At 44.7% G+C, this 18474-nt stretch overlaps 1 protein-coding gene across 1 annotated transcript in view; it reads left to right on the forward strand.

Moving 5' to 3' along the window:
• Positions 1 to 5345: 5345 nt before the first annotated feature.
• Pdzd4 (PDZ domain containing 4) overlaps positions 5346 to 18474 on the forward strand; it is a 29824-nt gene continuing 16695 nt past the window's right edge. The window contains exon 1 of the mRNA XM_028785313.1: positions 5346 to 6048. Within this exon, the coding sequence (XP_028641146.1) occupies positions 5989 to 6048 (60 nt within the window). The 5' untranslated portion in view covers positions 5346 to 5988. The remainder of the gene's footprint in view (positions 6049 to 18474) is intronic.

Genomic DNA, 18474 nt, shown 5'->3' on the forward strand with positions numbered 1-18474 from the left:
TCTCTCTCTCCTCTACCTCTCTCTCTCCTCTACCTCTCTCTCTCCTCTACCTCTCTCTCTCCTCTACCTCTCTCTCTCCTCTCTCTCTCTCTCTCTCTCTCTCTCTCTCTCTCTCTCTCTCTCTCTCTCTGTCTCTCTGTCTACTACCCTCCTGGCTCCCCTCCCCATGCCCTGAATAAACTCTATTCTCTGCTATACCGTCGTGTAGGTGGTCCCTCAGGGGGAAGAGATGCCTTGGCATGGGCCCACTGAGACATCCTCTTCCATCATTATTCATCATTGGTTTCCTTCCATCATTTCACAGCCCCACATCTATATTTGCTGTAGCTGCTTTGACTTTGCCAAAAATGTACTTGGTGCATCAGAAGAGATGATTCAGTACATCAGTGGTAGAGCATTGTTTTGAGACAGGTTGACTCCATGACAGGCTTCAAATTGTCAGTCCAGGAGACTAGGCCCAGAGACTGGGCAAATCCAGGCAAGTCCAGACCTCAGAAGCTGCCCTGCCACCTGGCCTGAGGCAAGGACAATGGGTCAGCAGCAGTTTCCAGACTTCTCAGCTACTTCCTCAGTAAGTTTCCAGACCTTCCTAGCAACAGTTTCCAGCCCTCATGCCCTGATAATGGAATGTCTGTAGAGGTGGAGCAAGATAAAGGTCACCTGCCCCAGACTCTCCTAAATTGCCTTAAATCAGATCTGAGAGCTCACTTGGTTGTCTCTCTATTTTGGCAATGGAAGACCCCAGCAGGCTGAACACTATTTGAGTCTGGAATATCATTTTTTGGTGAATCATGGACCCTTAAAGTTTGAAATCCTGGGTTGTGTCCCTAGTACTTCACTGAAAAAGCTGTACCATTGTGCTTTATGAGGTTTTCAGTATTTCCATTGAGGCAAGAGGTATTTATTGTAGCCCAGGCTTGCCTTTAACTCCCAACCTTTCTGCTCCTATTATCCTGTGGGATAATTTACAGGCATGTACCACAATACTTGAGTTCAATTTGAAGTCTGCACTTAAGTAAGCATTTTCTTGAAGGAATTTTTCCTCCTCAGTATTGATGTTTAGATGGCACAACTCCGTGTATGAAAAGTTGCCTTCTTCCATGTGCATGCCAGCACTTGAGAGCCAGGTGGATCTCTTTGAGTTTGAGGCCAACCATGTCTACATAGTGAATTCCAAGACAGCCAGACTACATAATAGAGAAACCCTATCTTTAAAAACAAACAAAAAAAAGTTGCTTTCTTTATGGCTCCTCCCACTCCTACCCCTCAAAGCCTCTCCACAAATATAGACAAGAAAGGAAGCAGGTCTCTCTGGTCAGAAAATGGGGTCCACAAGGAGAGGAAATCTCCCTCAATGGGAAAGTGAGCCACAGCCTCTTTAGCCATTAAAAATGATTTACATAGACTGAAGGATGAAGAAAGGAATTCAGTAAGGGAAGGGAAAGGAGGAAAGGTAGCTTTCCCCTTCTTTTCCACCAAGATTGTTAAACCTTTTGTTTTGAATTTGTATTTGCCTTTAAAAATATCCTTCCTGGGTTTTTACAAAATAGAAACTTCACAATATTTCATTATGTCCATTGTCGCTCTTACCTTTTCTGGACAAGTTACAGATGCCTAGGTCTGCAACCAGCCTGTAAGACATCCAAGCAAAGCAATGATCAGAATTTCAGTTTTCAACTATCCATAGAGAGGGCTGGAGATATGGCTCAGAGGTTAAGAGCACTGACTGCTCTTCCAGAGGTCCTGAGTTCAAATCCCAGCAACCACATGGTGGCTCACAACCATCCGTAATGAGATTTGATGCCCTCTTCTGGTGTGTCTGAAGACAGCTACAGTGTACTCATAAATAAAATAAATAAATCTTTTAAAAAAAAAAAGAACTAACATCAACTATCCATAGAACAGCACTTACCATGAGAGAGCTACATTTAAACACATCACACCCATGCAAAGAGCCAAGTCAGCCACTCAGTAAGCTATCTGCAAGTTTTTTCCCTCATAAGTTTTACTAGCTGTACTAACCTGTTTATTGCTTGAGACTACAAATGGTTTACTGTGTGAGTGTTATTTCATAGTCACCTGCAATGTCTTGCAAATTCCAAACCTCAGGAATAGCTGGGCAGTGGTGGCATACGCCCTTAATCCCAGCACTTGGGAGGCGGAGGCAGGCAGATTTCTGAGTTCGAGGCCAGCCTGGTCTACAGAGTGAGTTCCAGGACAGCCAGGGCTATACAGAGAAACCCTGTCTTGAAAAAACAAAAACAAAAAAACAAAAATAAGAGAGAAATTAATTATATTTGTATGTGTGTGGGTTCATGTATGTCTGTATGCACCACATATGGTGCCCATAGAAGCCAGAAAAGGATGTTAGATCTCCTGGAACTGGAGTTACAGATGACAAATAATTGTGAGCTGACCTATAGGTATTGGGAATTGGACCTAGATCCTCTGCTATAGCAGCAAGTGCTCTTAACCTCTGAGTCATCTTCCAGCCCCTCATCAGGTTACTTTAAGTTCATTTATTTGATTTTCTTTTTTAAGTAGTCTTGCCTCTGTTAGGATTTTGTCTAAGCTCCACCCCACAGTTACCTGGCAACAGCCAGGTGTGCCTGACTCGCTATAAAAAGGGCTGCTTGCCCCACCTCTCTCTCTTGCTCTTTTGCCTTCTCTGTCCTCTTGCCCCTTCCCACTTCTGTCCCCATTTCCCCCTCCCCATTCTCTCTCCACATGCTCATGACAGGCCTCTACTCCTCTCCTTCTCTCTCTCTCTCTCTGGTTTTCTCTGTCTCTACTACCCTCTCAACTCCCCTCCCATACCCTGAATAAATTTTATTCTATACTATATTGTCCTGTGTCTGGTCCCTCAGGGGGAAGAGATGCCTCAGCATGGACCCATGGAGGGACCTCCTTCCCCCACACCTGACTACACCTCCACCAAACATATTCCTTTTCTCCTTATCTTTTATAAACACAATAGCCTCAAACTCAATTCTCAAATAATGAGATTACATGCACGTGCCATTCTGTTATACTTGCTTATGTGTGCATAGTGTGTGTGTGTGTGTGTGTGTGTGTGTGTATGTGGAGGCAAGATGTCAAAATAAGTTGTTTGCCTCAATTGTTCTCCATCTTATTTTACTTAGGTAAAAAAAAATTAAAAATTTTTTTTAATGCTAGGGATTGAACTCAGGTCCTCAGTCATGCTAAGTACTCACTTTGCCACTGAGCTCATTCTTTTATCTTACAACCATCAATAATGGAATCTGATTCTCTCTTCTGGTGAGCATGAAAACAGAGCACTCATATACATAAAATGAATCTTTTTAAAAAAGAAAACCCTAACAAGTGTGGCACATACTTTTGATACCAGTACTCAGAAGGCAGATGTGAGGGGACCTCTACAAGTTCAAGGCCAGCCTAGCTACATACGGTTTTGATTTAGCTCTGGCTGGCTTGGAACTAGCTACATAGAGTGGGCTAACCTCTAACATTTTGTGATCCTCCTGCCTCTGGCTTCCAAGTGCTGAGTTTTCAGTCCATCATGTCTTCCTTCCAGCTTTTTTTCTTTTCTTTCTTGTTTTGATTTTTGAGACAGGGTTTTCACTATTGTGGGCTAGGTTGGGGGAAAAATGTTTTTATGACTGGTCAGGATCCTGGGGGAATACAACTAGAAGGTAATAAGATTTGGAGAAGACATTTCTACAAGACTGATCTTGAAGTAAGGTGATCTAGACCTCATACTCTAGGCATGAGGAAGTTCAAATTACAGGGCAGAGGGAACTGTGTGGTGGGAAGAAAGAGAGAGAAAGACAGGGAGAAGAACACTCAATATGGAGGAAGCACACATGTTTAAGGATCTTGGGAAGCAGAATAGGGATACTGGAAACTGCCAGGGTTTTCAGGACAAAAACTGCCTTCTGCTCTGAAGGAAACTCTCCTTGAGGCCTATATGAGCATCCATGTCCCATAAGCTCCTCACCCAGGCTACCTAATAGATCTCACTGTTTTGCATATATTGTTGCTATATTCATTCCTTTTGTTTTTACTTAATTTGATAGGATAGTTCTGCCTTTAAAAACCATCTGGGCTCCAATTAGGCCAAAGAGTACCAGGAAAATGAAAGTTTGTGTCCAAACTTTTAAAAAGTAGCATCCCATGGGAGCTGAACACAGGATGAAGGTTGCTTTACAGTGGCCTGCCTTCTAGCCAGCTACTTAGTAGAGGCAAGTTCTTTCTGTAAGAGGTTGGTCTCTCTTTTAAGTAAGAATCCAGCAGGGACTCTTTCACCTAGAGTCCCTCTCCTCTCCCCAAGGCTGATCTAAACACAGTACCTCCCATCCACAGACACTTGTACTAAGCTCTCAAAAAGGGTATTCCCCAGGAAGACCTACTGATCATCTTCTGAAAGGCTCAAGTTTGCTTTCTGGGAAAGACACTTTGTAAGCACTCATACTTCCTTTCTGGATTTGAGGCTATTCCTATTTTTGTCTTTTGAACCAAAGTGGGGATGGAAAGGAAAAGTATTGAAGCAGCCTCCCCCAATACTGTTAAACATTTCTATGCTGTTATAAATCCCGTAATTCGCCAGAGCCTGGAGATAAAGCACCAGACAATTTTATCAAGGGATCTTCTGCAGGTAAGAGGGCTGAGCAGCTCTCCCAGGCAGCCTCTAAGAACCTAGCTTTAAATCGGTTATTGTTTTCTGCCAAAGGCCATCTTTTCTTCTGGCTTATCCAAGGAGAGGGGCAGCCTGTGGGAGGGAAGACATAGATATGGAGAGGATAAAGGAGAAGTGTGAGGAGCAATGGCTGCAACTGAGAAACAGATAGACAGCAGTTCTAGGGTAAGCAAGGTGGCTGCCCATGAAGGCCCCAAAGAATGAGGCTTCTCTGTCGTTCTCCTCTTGTCATCATTTTCCTCTAAACAAAGGTATCCGTTTCAAAGACAGCAAGCGAATATCCACTAAAGCAGTTAAAGCAGGGAACCAGCCTTTAAAGAGAGACTGAGAAAGGAGTACATTGGGGCTGATACATTCAGAACCTAGGAAAGGGATGAAATAGCCTCTCCTTGAGACCAAGGCTCTGAACTCTCTCCATGGAGTCCAGGGAAGCTTCTTCAGACAGGACCCTCTTTTTCAGGGATACACCTAGCAGACAGGTCCGCTAGACACCTCGCCATCAAACATAGGCGTTATCTGGCCCGAAGGACTCAGGCCCCGCCCTCAGCTCCCTGCACCGACTCCTGAGGCCCCCTGCCGCTCCCGCCCGCACCCAGCCACTGCTTCTCCCACGCGCGTGCACCCGGTCCCCACGCACCTCCCCTGCTGTAGCTGCAGGCGCGCGAGTGCGCGCGCGTTCCCGGCATCCCAGGCAGGAGCTGGAGACAAGCAACTGGCTGTGGGCCAGGTTCTGAGAGGGCGCCGTGAGCAGGAGAAGCGGGACCCTGCGAGGCTACAGCTGGCACGGGCCTGGCCACCTCTCCGTTGGTGGGCCGGGCCACGTCGCCAAGCCCGGAGGCTGGACTCCGGTGGTTGATGGCCATGGGCGGGAGCAGGAGACGGCAGCCGCGAAGGCAGCGGCAGCAGCTGGCCCCGCGGGCAGGGAGCCGTGTGGCCTACAGCCCCTGACAGCCCCTGAAGGCCCCTGACGGCCCCGGCGGGCAGGCGCGCTCCCGCGCCTCCTGGGGTGGGGGGGGGGGCCCGTAGCCAGGCAACGCCCGGCGCGCCCGCCCATCCCCCCGCCACCCTTTTTTCCTCTGGCTGGGTGCGAAGGAGCATGCCTGTGTCTGGCCTCGGCCAGCAAAGAGTTAAGTCGAGGGGCGTGGAGCTGCCTTCCTCTAGGGGGTGTGCCCCCTCCCCCGCTAGGCAGTTCGGCCCCTCGGGGTAGGGTATGGCCTCTGGCCCAGGCCCGGGACCCGTGGTCCCTCGCACTGGCCAGTGAAAGACTCCTTCCTCTTCCTGCTCTCCCCTTTCCCTCGCCGGCCAGCACCATGGGATGTAATATGTGCGTGGTTCAGAAACCGGAGGAGCAGTACAAAGTGATGCTTCAGGTAGGGCGCCTGGGCTCCTGGGGCGAGGGGCGCAGCTGGACCTAGGAAAACTCTAAACCCGAGGGGGAAGGCCAGGTAGAGTCAGAGAGGCAGGTGTGGGAGGGCTCGAGGGCTCGAGAGAAAAAGGTAGGGAGCTGTTCTCATCCTCAGATTATGGGTTGCTGGGTGCTGGCGCCCTGTGGAAACCATCCAGGGATGGAAGGAACTGGGTGAAGAAGACAGGTGTTGGAGGCACATCACCTGGCACTCCTAGTGCGTAAAGACCACAAACCATGTGTCCAGATCAGCCCAGGTGGGAAGTTGAGATTCTGTCCTGGAACAGTGAGGCGCTCAGTGGCCCTTGTGGGATGGAGGTTGCCAACGGTCTGGATTCCAGGCACATTCTCCCCTGGTTGGACCCAGAACGAAAGAAGCAGTGAAGTGCCCGCGGGACAGAGGCCGAATCTCGGTCCTGGCAGGCCAGATTCAAAACATCATCAATGGAGCTGGGTTTAGGAACCCATTCTCGCATCCACTCTCTAGTCTGACTCAGTCACCACTGTCGATTCCAGGGCCTCGGGCATTTTGGGTGAGTGGGTAATGCCTGGATCAGTGGCATCCTGTTGGCATCCGCTTTGGCCTGTTGGGCCTTTAGGATGAGGAGGGCTTTGAGAGCGATGCGTACGGGGCGCGAGGGGAGACACCCTGCTGCCCACTTGCACCTTGAGCCAGATCCTCAGCCACGAGTGGGGTTTCCTTGCCTGTGCGTGGCGTGACTACGTGAGTGCTTGCCTGTACCTCGTCTTGTGTGTGTGCGGATGCTCGCCAGCCCTGCGAGTGTATACTTTCTGTGTGCATCCTAAGAGTACTTTAGTGAAATGTGTCCCGGATGATGTGCACTGAGATGCACTAGGGCTAAGTGTAGAGATCAGAAGGAGTCCGGGACCAGGAGCCAAAGTTGGAGCAGACAGGTGAGTCTCGTGACTTGTGCCTCAGCTATTAAACTTTTGATCAGAACCAGCGAATTAGTGAGCGAAGGTGTTGGCTGGGGAGGACCTGTAAGCTGGATGAATAGAGGAAACTCCCTTCAGGAACAGGGACATAGCAGGAGTAGCAGGGGAGATTGTGTCAATCATAGTAGTGGAGTGGTATTGAGGTTGCCTCTGGAGTCCAGCATTTTTGCTGTGATCTTACCTTCTCTATTAGCAAGAATAGGAGGTAATGGGCAAGAAAGGGTGGGCAAGGAGGGCCAGGTTGGGGGAGATCTTGTCCAGGCCTCTTGGTGTTCCTGGTCTCCTCTATTTGACTATGTGTGGTCTCCTGTTAGCTGCCCTCAGTCAAATCCACCACATTGCTGTTGTTTCTCCTCTCTTATCCCCACTGTTTGGGGCTCTCACCTGTCCATTGCCACGCCTAGTGGAATAAGAATCTGGAATGACCTAGTTTGGTACCCACAAAATAATTTCAGCAGAACCTATTGGATTTCAAAACTAAGACTGCCTTCATTGAGGTTTCAATGGGCAGGAAGGCTGAGGTGACTCTAGGTGAAAGAGTCCCTGCTGGATTCTTACTTAAAAGAGAGACCAACCTCTTACAGAAAGAACTTGCCTCTACTAGGTGGCTGGCTAGAAGGCAGGCCACTGTAAAGCAACCTTCATCCTGTGTTCAGCTCCCATAGGATGCTACTTTTTATTTTTTTAATTTTTATTTTTTTTAATTTTTTTTTTTACTTATTTATTATATGTAAGTACACTGTTGCTGTCTTCAGATACCCTAAGAGGGCATCAGATCTCATTATGGGTGATTGTGAGCCACCATGTGGTCGCTGGGATCCGAACTCATGACCTTCAGAAGAGCAGTCAGTGCTCTCAACCGCTGAGCCATCTCTCCAGCCCGGGATGCTACTTTTAAAAAGTTTGGACACAAACTTTCATTTTCCTGGTACTCTTTGGCCTAATTGGAGCCCAGATGGTTTTTAAAGGCAGAACTATCCTTTCATATTAAGTAAAAACAAAAGGAATGAATATAGCAACAATATATGCAAAACAGTGAGATCTATTAGGTAGCCTGGGTGAGGAGCTTATGGGACATGGATGCTCATATAGGCCTCAAGGAGAGTTTCCTTCAGAGCAGAAGGCAGCTTTTGTCCTGAAAACCCTGGCAATTTCCAGTATCCCTATTCTGCTTCCCAAGATCCTTAAACATGTGTGCTTCCTCTATATTGAGTGTTCTTCTCCCTGTCTCTCTTTCTTTCTTAAATGTATTTACCTTTATTTTAGATGCATTGGCATCCCACCTGCATGCATATCTATGTGACAGTGTCAGATCTTGGAGTTACAGACAACTGAGACACCCAGATCTACCACATGGGTACTAGACCTGAACCCGGCTCCTCTGGAAGAGCAGTCAGCAACCCGAACTACTGAAGCAATTGTCTAGCCCCCTCCTTGTATCTTTCAAAGTGACTTTCAAAGTATCCATGTATACTCATGACCTCTACAACTTGCCAGTACAGACTTTCTCACCATGACACATTAGAACTTCAAAGAAAATCATAGATTTATTGACATCAAATTCACAAGCCATACAATGTATCTTTTCAAAGAGTACAATTCAGTGCTTTTGGGTATTGTGGATAATACTACAAAGAATACTGGTATATAGATATCTGAATCCCTGCTTTCAATTTTTTTTTGAGAAATGCCTAAAAATGGAGTCGCTGGATCATATGGTAACTTACATAAGTACAATCACTTCTCAGTGATGGTACCATTTAACACTAACACCAGCACTGTATAAGGGTTCCAATTTCTCCACATGCTTGTCAGCACTTGTAACTTTCAGATGATAAAATGGCATCGTTTTGTGAATCTTTTGTTTGCTTAGATATAGTTCTGGATAAAGATGGAAGCCAAGGACTTGCACATGCCAGGCAAGAGCTCTACCTAGGAGCCGTACCCCACCCCACCCCCACTGTCATCGTGGATTTGGTGATTTGCATATTTATTGGCTAAATGTTGTAGAGCTTCTTTTCTTGTGCTTATTTTCCATTTACATATCTCCTTTGCGAAAGTGTCTGTCTTTATGCTATTATGATGGAGCGTTCTAGGAAGTTTAAAGTTAGGAAGTAGTTAGTCTTCCAACTTTATCTCTTTTTAAAGATTGTTGTGGTTTTATGGGTCCCTTGTTTCTTTCCATGTGAAATTTGGATCATCTTGTGTTCTGAAATTAAACTGGAATTTTGGTGGGGTGGCATTAAATCAGCCATCTCTCCAGCCCAAGCATCTTATTCTTTTTGATGCTATTTTAAATGGAATCTCGTTTTAAGGTAGTGTAGCTATATCCCTGGCTAGTCTAGAACTTACTATGTAGCAGGCTGGGGTTGAACTCATAACAGTCCTCCTGAGTCAAATCAAGTACATGAGCCAGTATGCCAGGCATAGAATTGTTTTCTAAGTTTTGTTTTCGTTTTTGTTTTCTCATTGCCAAGGCATAGAATTTTTTTTTTTTTTACTGGCGGAGGTAGGGGAAAGTGTTCACTTTTCTATCAGAAGGAGAAGGGTACCTTTTTAAATTAGTAATTTACCGTATGTGTATGAGTATTTTGCCTGTTGGAATGTCTGTGTACCATATTGATTCCTTACTGCTGTTCCCCTGGCCATCCATCAAATTTCCTGGAACTAGGGTTACAGACAGTTGTGAGTCACAACATGGGTGCTGAGAATCAAATTTGGGTCCTCTGGAAGAGCAACAAGTACTTTGAACTGCTGAGCCATTTCTCAATCCCCTGGTATTATTATTATTATTATTATTATTATTATTATTCAGGATCATGTTATAAAGTAGAGGCCCCAAACGTTTGATCTTCCTGCCTCAGTGTTGGAGTCCCAGATGTGTACCACCACCACACTAGGCTTAGCAGGTTGAGGAAGCTCCCTTCTGTCCCTAGTTTGTTAAAAGTTTTTATAATGATAGATTATTTTGATAAATGCTTTTTCTGTCAATATTGAGATGATTGTGTAATTTTGTAATCTATTTGATAAGATCTCTTACAAGCATCTTCCCAGAGGTTTTCCTGATGCTTCTGCTTGCCACCACCATTTCTAAATGAACAGAGCCCCTTATCATGCAAGTCTCTAATCAGATCCCAAATTCTACATCCTGGTTTTCCTAAACTTGTCATTCCTTCTGTGATGCTGACATATTAGCTTGCTTTCCTTCTGGGAACATTATGCCCAGCTATTACATTAGAGGAAGGGTGAGTTTAGGACAGATCTTGTTGTTGTTGTTTTGTTTTTCGAGACAGGATTTCTCTGTGTAGTCCTGGCTATAATGGAACTTGCTCTGTAGACCAGGCTGGCCCAGAATGCACAGATTTACCTGCCTCTGCCTCCTGAGTGCCTCCAGGATTGAAGGCTGGACAACCTTTAGATAGTCTTGGAAGGCTTTCTTCCAGTATCTGCTTACTAAGCCTCTGCTGTGACAGCCACCAACTCAGGGTCAGATATGGTGGAGATCCCTCCCCCACTGGTCAGCTGAAGAAATTTGGATCTGCCTGCCCACCCTTCATCCTTTCTGGAGGGAGGGAAATCACTGGTGAGGATGAATGGAAAAGGGTTTACTGAACATTTTTAAAGATTTATTTATTGTATGTATGTGAGTATACTGTTGCTCTCTTCAGACACACCAGAAGAAGGCATAGGATCCCATTACAGATGGTTGTGAACCATCATGTTGTTGCTGGGAATTGAACCTCTGGAAGAACAGTCAGTGCTCTTAACTACTGAGCCATCTCTTCAGCCCCCTGGGGTTATTTAATTTTAACAGTTATCTGTCATACATAGTCAACCTGCTTTGTATCATTATTCCAAGATTTTCTTTTTTCAACCTGCTTTGTATCATTATCCCAAGATTTTCTTTTTTATAATTTTTACATATATATGTAAAAATGTGGGTGCTAAGAGTCAAATTTGGGTTCTCTGGAAGAGCGACAAGTACTTTGAACTGCTAAAACATTTCTCCATCCCTTGGCATTATTATTATTATTATTATTATTGTTGTTGTTGTTATACAGGATCATTTATGAAGTAGAGGCCTCAAAGTTGTTTTTTTTTTTTTTTTGGTTTTGGTTTTTCGAGACAGGGTTTCTCTGTGTAGCCCTGGCTGTCCTGGAACTCACTCTGTAGACCAGGCTAGCCTCGAACTCTTGAACTCAGAAATCTGCCTGCCTCTGCCTCCCAAGTGCTGGGTTAAAGGCGTGCGCCACCACCGCCCGGCTTGGCCTCAAACTTTTGGTCACACTATACAAAATATGTATATTGTGTATGTGAGGATACATGTGTGGGGATCAAAGGATAGCTTTCAGGGGTGGTTTTTTGTTTCTTTTTTTAACCATATAGGTTCCTGGGAGAGGCACAGATCATCCATTGAAATAAATTGTGACAGAAACACATTTGCAGTTGTAGGTATGTAGATGTAATATACAAAACCTGTTTCATTTCACATCCCAAATACACGCAGTTACCATATGGTAATCATACCACAGTAAACTTCAAAACTAAGAATTTTGTGTTTACATAGAATAGATGTGTTTCTGTTCAACCCTGTGACCTGTGGGAGTATTTCCATGATCTAATTCAGGTTGATGTGGTAGTAGGTAAGAGTAGTTCTGACTCCAGTTCTTACCTGTGGGCAAGTCCCTGTATGGCTCTGTGCCTCAATTTCTGGTATGTATGAGTGAAAATATTTGTTTATAGTGGCTAAGCTGATGGAAGCACCTTGTGTATATCTCCTTCATGGTCAACATTGGGTCCCTGGAATAGCAGAGGTAGAAGTAAATCATTGTTGCTGCAGCCCATTCAGTTGATCCTTAGACATAAAACCTGTGTAACATCCAGTGGCAGAAGACTATCTTACCTTATTCTGAGAGTTTCTCTAGTGAGAAAGAAAAGGGAGGGTGAAAAAAGACAGAAAAGGGCTCCAAAATTGTGAGGACATATAGCATGCAGGGTGAGTTAGGAGAGGAACAGAGACAACATAATTTTGTCTTTTTCCACAGAAGGAACAGGCTAAGAAGTTGCAGGACTAGATGCCAAAATACTTCCTTCTCATAATGCATTCTGTCTGATCTTCACTAGTGCTTGGAACAGATAACATTCTGGTTATGACTAGCTGTGGACCTTGTCCTCAGTTTGCCAGGCTGGCAGGTGGTGGGAACTTTGGCTCTCTGCCACTAATATTTATTGTGCACAAGAAAACTGAACAAACACACACAAAGGGTATGGTTTCAGGAAGTTGGCTATTGACCTTGTAGGACATTCCTTCTTCCTGTCTCTTTCTCAGGCAGGACTACAAAGTTGTGGAGGGGCAGCTGGCCTCTGAAAAGGCAGGGAGTGGGGGAAACTCAGCCAACTCTGAGCCAGCATTACCCACACTGCTGCTTTGGAGAAGAAAAGTGCTGGAGCCTGGTCTAGTCGCTAAAGGAGTTTTTGTGGAGGAGTCTTATATGTCTCTGTTTCTCAGTGCATGACCCTCTCCACTCCAGGTTTATCCCCTCTGAGGCCCCAGGCCAGATTCCACCCCCACCAGAGGGAGATCCTTGTTCAAATGTAAATCCAGATTAAGGGAGGTGGGGGTGAGTGGGATGGGGACCGGCTGTTTCTGGAGTCTTCATTTCTTCTCACAAACTGCGAGTGAAGTTACTTTGTTTCTGGAGTCTTCATTTCTTCTCACAAACTGGGAGCGAAGTTACTTTCCTGATGATGTTAGGCCTCCAGATAGGAATTTGGAGAAGGTCAGTGAAAGCCTCAAGTTTTGTCAGTATCAGGAGAAAGTGGTAAGACCTCACCACAGACCTATTAAATCACAAAACCAGGCCTTAAGAGGCACAATCTATTCTTCTGTGCCATGTGCAGCTGGCTCTCTTTCCACCACCCACATTCCTTTGGACCATACAGGCAACTCAAGTTACCACTTCCCCAGCTACTCAGAAAGGTCTTGCAGGTGCTTCCTGCCCTGGAGAGATAGAAAGGGTGGGTACAGAGAGATTGGGAGTGGCGAGCAGCCAACACCCTTTCCCAGGTTGGCAGATGTGGGTGGAATGTGTGCTCTGTCTGTACTAGAAATTAATGCATTTCATAGCTGCCAGTGAAATAATTCACTTAGGCAAGGGTCAGCTTCTGTACTGTGAATAAGAAAGAAAGTGCATAGTGGTACACATATAATCCCAAGATTAGGGAAGCAGAGGCAAGAGGCTGGGTAGCCTGGGCTTTATAGCAAGACCCTGTCACAAAGTGTACCTTATAAGAGAGATCTGCTGTGGCTACTTTGACTAATGAAGTTGGGCATCTCCAGCCTTGGAATACAGTTGGGTAGAAGTGAGGACATTGTGAACACATGGCTGGTGTTCTTGCCAAAATGATTAACTTGAGTCTCATCACAGAGAACAAGTCAGCAAGTGTAGATTTTGGGATATTTTTCTATAAGGACTCTGCCAAGAGCCCCATATTATGAAAGGTAAAAAAGAAAAACTGGATAGGTTGTTTTTGACTAACATAGATAAGGGTCAAAAGTGATATATGCTCCTTAATTTGATTCATGATTAGAGAAAAAACTATAAGGGTATCATGGTACAATTGGAGATTCAGAAGTGCCAGGTGGAATTTGTGGTAAATTATATGATAAGGTGAATGGAGTGGTAGTTTGGGGTTTTCAAAGCTTCTTAAAATATGTGAGAGCAGGTGTGCATTCTGGGAAGATCTGGGTAAAGGAAACATGCAGATGTTTATTCTTGGAAGTTGACAGTTTTCAAAATCCAAGTTGGAAAAACATAAATGGGAACTTCTGCTGGGCCACTGTCAGGGATAAACTCAGAATGTTGAAGACCTGCTGTGTTTCCTTGGGCTTTTTTTTCCCCACTCTGTTGATCTGCTCACTTCGATGTCCCAGTAACATGTCTGAGCCTAGGAAGCTGCTTCCAAGGTATCTCCAGCATACTCCAGAACTCCAGAAAGCAGAACTGATTGATAGTCCGTAGAAACTGGAGGGTAACTTCTGTTTTTTTTTTTTCTTTCCCCAGCCTCAGAGTTCTCATCTGAAGAATGAGGAGGGTAGACTGATTGTGGTACTTGGGTTCCCTAGAAATGATGTACTTTCACCAGCTACCCCTTGCCTTATTCATGAGAATGCAAAGGACCATTTCTTAAACCAATATAGGAAGTCTCAGACCTTGCAGGATATCCCAACCTCTTTTGGCCCCACCTCTCCCTTGTGTTTCTGGAGACCCCGCACTAGTAGGAAGACAGCCCAGCCCAATGCGCAACGAGGCCAGGCCAATAGGGCCTTACTCTCTGGTGAATGACCGGTGCTGGGGGCCTCCCTGTGCCTGCCTGCCTGCCTGCCTGCCACCGCTGCTGCCACCACCGCAGCCAGGCTCCCTTTGTCTGCAGCTCCGGATTCAGAAGGCGGGGCGAGTACTCCTCTAGCACCCCCCCCCTCCCCCCCGCTTATCTGTCCTGCAGTGTGGCCCCACCTTCTCAAGGTCTTGGTTCCTAGTAATTCTCCACCTCTGGCTTTAGGAATTTTTTTCCTTCAGTAGTCATTAACAGCATCAATCCCCACCCCACAAATCTTCCACCCCCACCAAAAAAACAAAACAAAAAAACCCCAAAAAACAAAACACTAAAAACCAAAGGGAGCAGGCGTCCTGAGTTGTCCTCATCCACCTGCAAAAGCTTACAAAGAAGGTTGTGCCTACTCAGACTGAGCTTTATGGTCTGTCTCACTCAGGTTAGTTTCTTCTCCATCTATCTTGTCCCCTTCCAAGTCTGATTTCTTGTCCTTGGTTCTCTCTCTTGATGACTTTAGAGTTCTATTCTCTTTCCAACAAGTCAATTTCAAAGGACTCCATTCTTTTTTCCTTTTCATGGCCGCCTCCTTATGATCTCAAATCAAGAACCATTCGTAATTAAATTTGGCAACAACTGGATGTAGTGATGCTGGCCTTTAATCCTAGCACTCTTGAGGTTTTGGCCAGCCTGGTCTGCATAGTAAATTCCAGGACAGCCAGAGGTGTATATAGAGTGAGACCCTGTCTCAAAAATCAAACCCCTGCAACAATGCTTACATGATACTCAAGTTGCTGGCTCTTGTTTTATAACTGTAGGTGTAACGGGGCATTGGAGACACTTGTGGGTCTCAGGACTTTCAAGCTGCAACGAAGGAAACACACTTAGCCCTATGCAGTGAACCAGCCTGTAATCTCAGTACTTAGATGGCAAAGGAAAGAGGAACAGGAGTTTAAAGATAATATCCGCTACAGAGAAAATATGTGGTAGGCAAGATCCTGTCTGAAAAGGAAGCAAGAATTTCCATTTCCAGTTAAGCCTCAACCCTGGAGTGTCCCTCAGCTTTCCTTTCTTTTGTAAGAACATCCCTGGTCTCTGTGAATATCAGCAATAGCTTTCACTTTTATTGTGGTAAAATACACATAATGTAAAATGTGCTATTAGTGACTTTTCATCTATTCACAATGTTCAACCACTAGCACTGTCATTCCAGAGCTTGTTCATTACCTCCAAAGAAAACAGACCCATTAAACTGCCACTCCTCACTTACCTTCCTTCAGCTCTTGGCAACCATTACACTGTTTTCTGTCCCCATGGATTTGACTGATGAAGATGTTCCATTTCAATGGAATGCCATACAATATGTGCCTTTTGTGTTTGCTTTCTTTTGCTTAATATAAACCATTTTTAAGGTCCGTCTATGTTTGGGCACATCTCAGCAGTTCATTTTCCATTTTGTGGTAGAATAATAACCTACTTTACATGGATCACAACATATTCATCTGTTGGCCCTATGTACTCAGGGAACCCCAGCTGACTTAGAGTCATATGTCCATTTGCCATGTAGTGTAGATATAACTGTCTGCCCTGTCCCATCACTTTCCAATTGTACTGTTTTTTTTGAAACATGGTTTCCCTTTGGCTGTTTTGGAACTCACTCTGTAGACCTCAAACTTAGAGATCTTCCTGCCTCTATCTTGGATTCCTGGGATTAAAGGTGTGGGCCACCACTGCCTGGCCAAATTATTCTCTTGAGCATGGGGATCAGGCACTGTGTTCCAAGCCCTCTGCCCCACAGAGAAGCAGCTGCCACTGGTCTTTGCCTTGCTTTTCAACTTTTTTAGTCTAGGGTGGGAGCAGAACTCCTCATCTTCCAGGGGAGTTTCCAGGCTGCTACCAGGAATCACTTTGCCCCTGGGACTATGGGCTATTCTCTTCACAAGATGCCCAGTCTGGGTGCCTCTGACAGGACACTGGAATTGGTACATCTAGGACCCAACTTTCCTTACTTATCCTCTATTTACAAAGTAGCCACCCACTTATAATCTCATCATTGGGAAGGTGGAGACAGGAGGCAAGTTCAAGGGTTCAAGTCTAGCCTGGACTACTGAGACCCTGTCTGAAAATTTAAAAAAAATGCTCTAGGTAATTTAAATGTAAAATAAAATAATAGTATTGCGTTGTGCAGCTGGCTGTATAGCATTATAGATTTTCTAAACATTTCTTGATTGTGTATTTAAATAAAAAATAACTTCTTTGCCGGGCAGTGGTGGCGCACACCTTTAATCCCAGCACTTAGGAGGCAGAGGCAGGTGGATTTCTGAGTTCAAGGCCAGCCTGGTCTACAGAGTGAGTTCCAGGACAGCCAGGGCTACACAGAGAAACCCTGTCTCGAAAAACCAAAACCAAACCAAACCAAAACAAACAAAAAACCAAAAAACCAAAACAAAACAAAAAACCAAAACCCAAAAACCAAACAACAACAACAACAACAAAAAAACCTTCTTAGATTAAAACTTGTTTTTATAATTTTTTGAGGCAGGGTCTCACTGTGTACTTCTGGCTAGCCTGGTACTCACTATGTAAATCAGGCTGTCTTTGGACTTACAGAGATCCCCTGTCTCTGCCTTCCAAATGCTTAAACTAAATGCATGTGCCACTATGTTCAGCTTGGTTGTATATGTAAAAAGTACTTAATTTTGTGTTAGGTATGTTCTACCATAATAATAGCACTGATGCAAATATCCTTGCAATTAAATTTGAATAATAGTTGCCTTTACTCAAAGGCCTTTCTAATTACTTTACAGAAGGTTGACTATTTTATACTTTGAGGTAAAATCCTATTGACTGTGTGTTTGGAAAGGATACTAAATCAGATTGGAATGAGGAGTGTCTAGTGCCATGATGTCTTGAGGTAGCCGCTGTGCTTGGAATTCCTGTCCCAGCCAAGGGTTCCAAAATCAGCAACAAATTAGGAAATGAATAGACTTGAAGAGTCTGTCATCTAAAGGAACTAGTCTTAGGCCAGGGAGTGGTGTTTCTGAGTGTCAGTTGCTGGGGACTTAAGTATAGATCTTAAGATGTTCTGTATCCTCTGTGTATTGCTTTGAGTTCTTTTGTTTTAGAAAAGATGTTATGACCGTGCACAAAGCAATGGTGCTAGTGTAGGATGAAGGAGCAACTGGTGTGAACAACTTTGAGACTCGCATTTGACGAAAACACTCAGCAAAATCTATGGCCAGTGTAGACGAAGGCCAACACAGACAGGCCTTGGGAAATACCAGCAATGAATTGTATTGGTAGCTGGAGTGGGTTTAGAAGTATAGGAAGTGTTGGGAGATAAAGTATTCTTCTGGATTGTTATAAAGTAGGTAGATTGTACTTGATAAAGGAAACAATTTTGTTTTCTGACAATAGTTTCCTTTAGCAAGTGCAACTTTTCTATTACTGGAAACAAAGTAGATTCCTTTAACATTGTTCCAAAGGAGAGGCAGGCATTTAATGAAGGAAATACTTCTTTAATCCCCCACATCCCCCAGTAATGGAGATGCTAGTAGGCAATTGCCCTGTCGCTAAACTACACTCCCAGTCCAGAAACTTTTTGGTGTTTGATTTTTTTTCTTTGAGACAGAATCTCATGTATTTCAGACTGCCATCAAAGTCACTATTTTAGCCTTAAATGCTGAGTTTAAAAAGTGTGGGCCATGACTGCCCAGCTAGGTTTGAACTCTTGATTCTCTTGCTCATACTTCCTAAGTACTGGCATTTAGTGGTTTGAATCACCATACCTGGCTCAGAGGCAATTTCTTTAATTTTTTTTTTAAATTAGCACATATAGTATTAGCTTTCATTACAGAATTTTCAAACAATTCAATGTTTTTGATTGTTTTTTCTTCACATTCTCCCCATCTTCCTGGCCTCTTTGTTATACCCCTCTAACAACTATACCATTCTGCTTACGTCTTTGTGTGCTACTGCCCTCTTCTTTAACACTTTGTTTCCCCCTCATATCTATCTTCCTTCCTTCCTTCCTTCCTTCCTCTCTCTCTCTCTCTCTCTCTCTCTCTCTCCCTCCCTCCCTCCCTCCCTCCCTCCCTCCCTC

The sequence above is a fragment of the Grammomys surdaster genome, unplaced genomic scaffold (genome assembly GCF_004785775.1).
Source record: "Grammomys surdaster isolate TR1022 unplaced genomic scaffold, NIH_TR_1.0 125179, whole genome shotgun sequence".
Lineage (NCBI taxonomy): Eukaryota > Metazoa > Chordata > Mammalia > Rodentia > Muridae > Grammomys > Grammomys surdaster.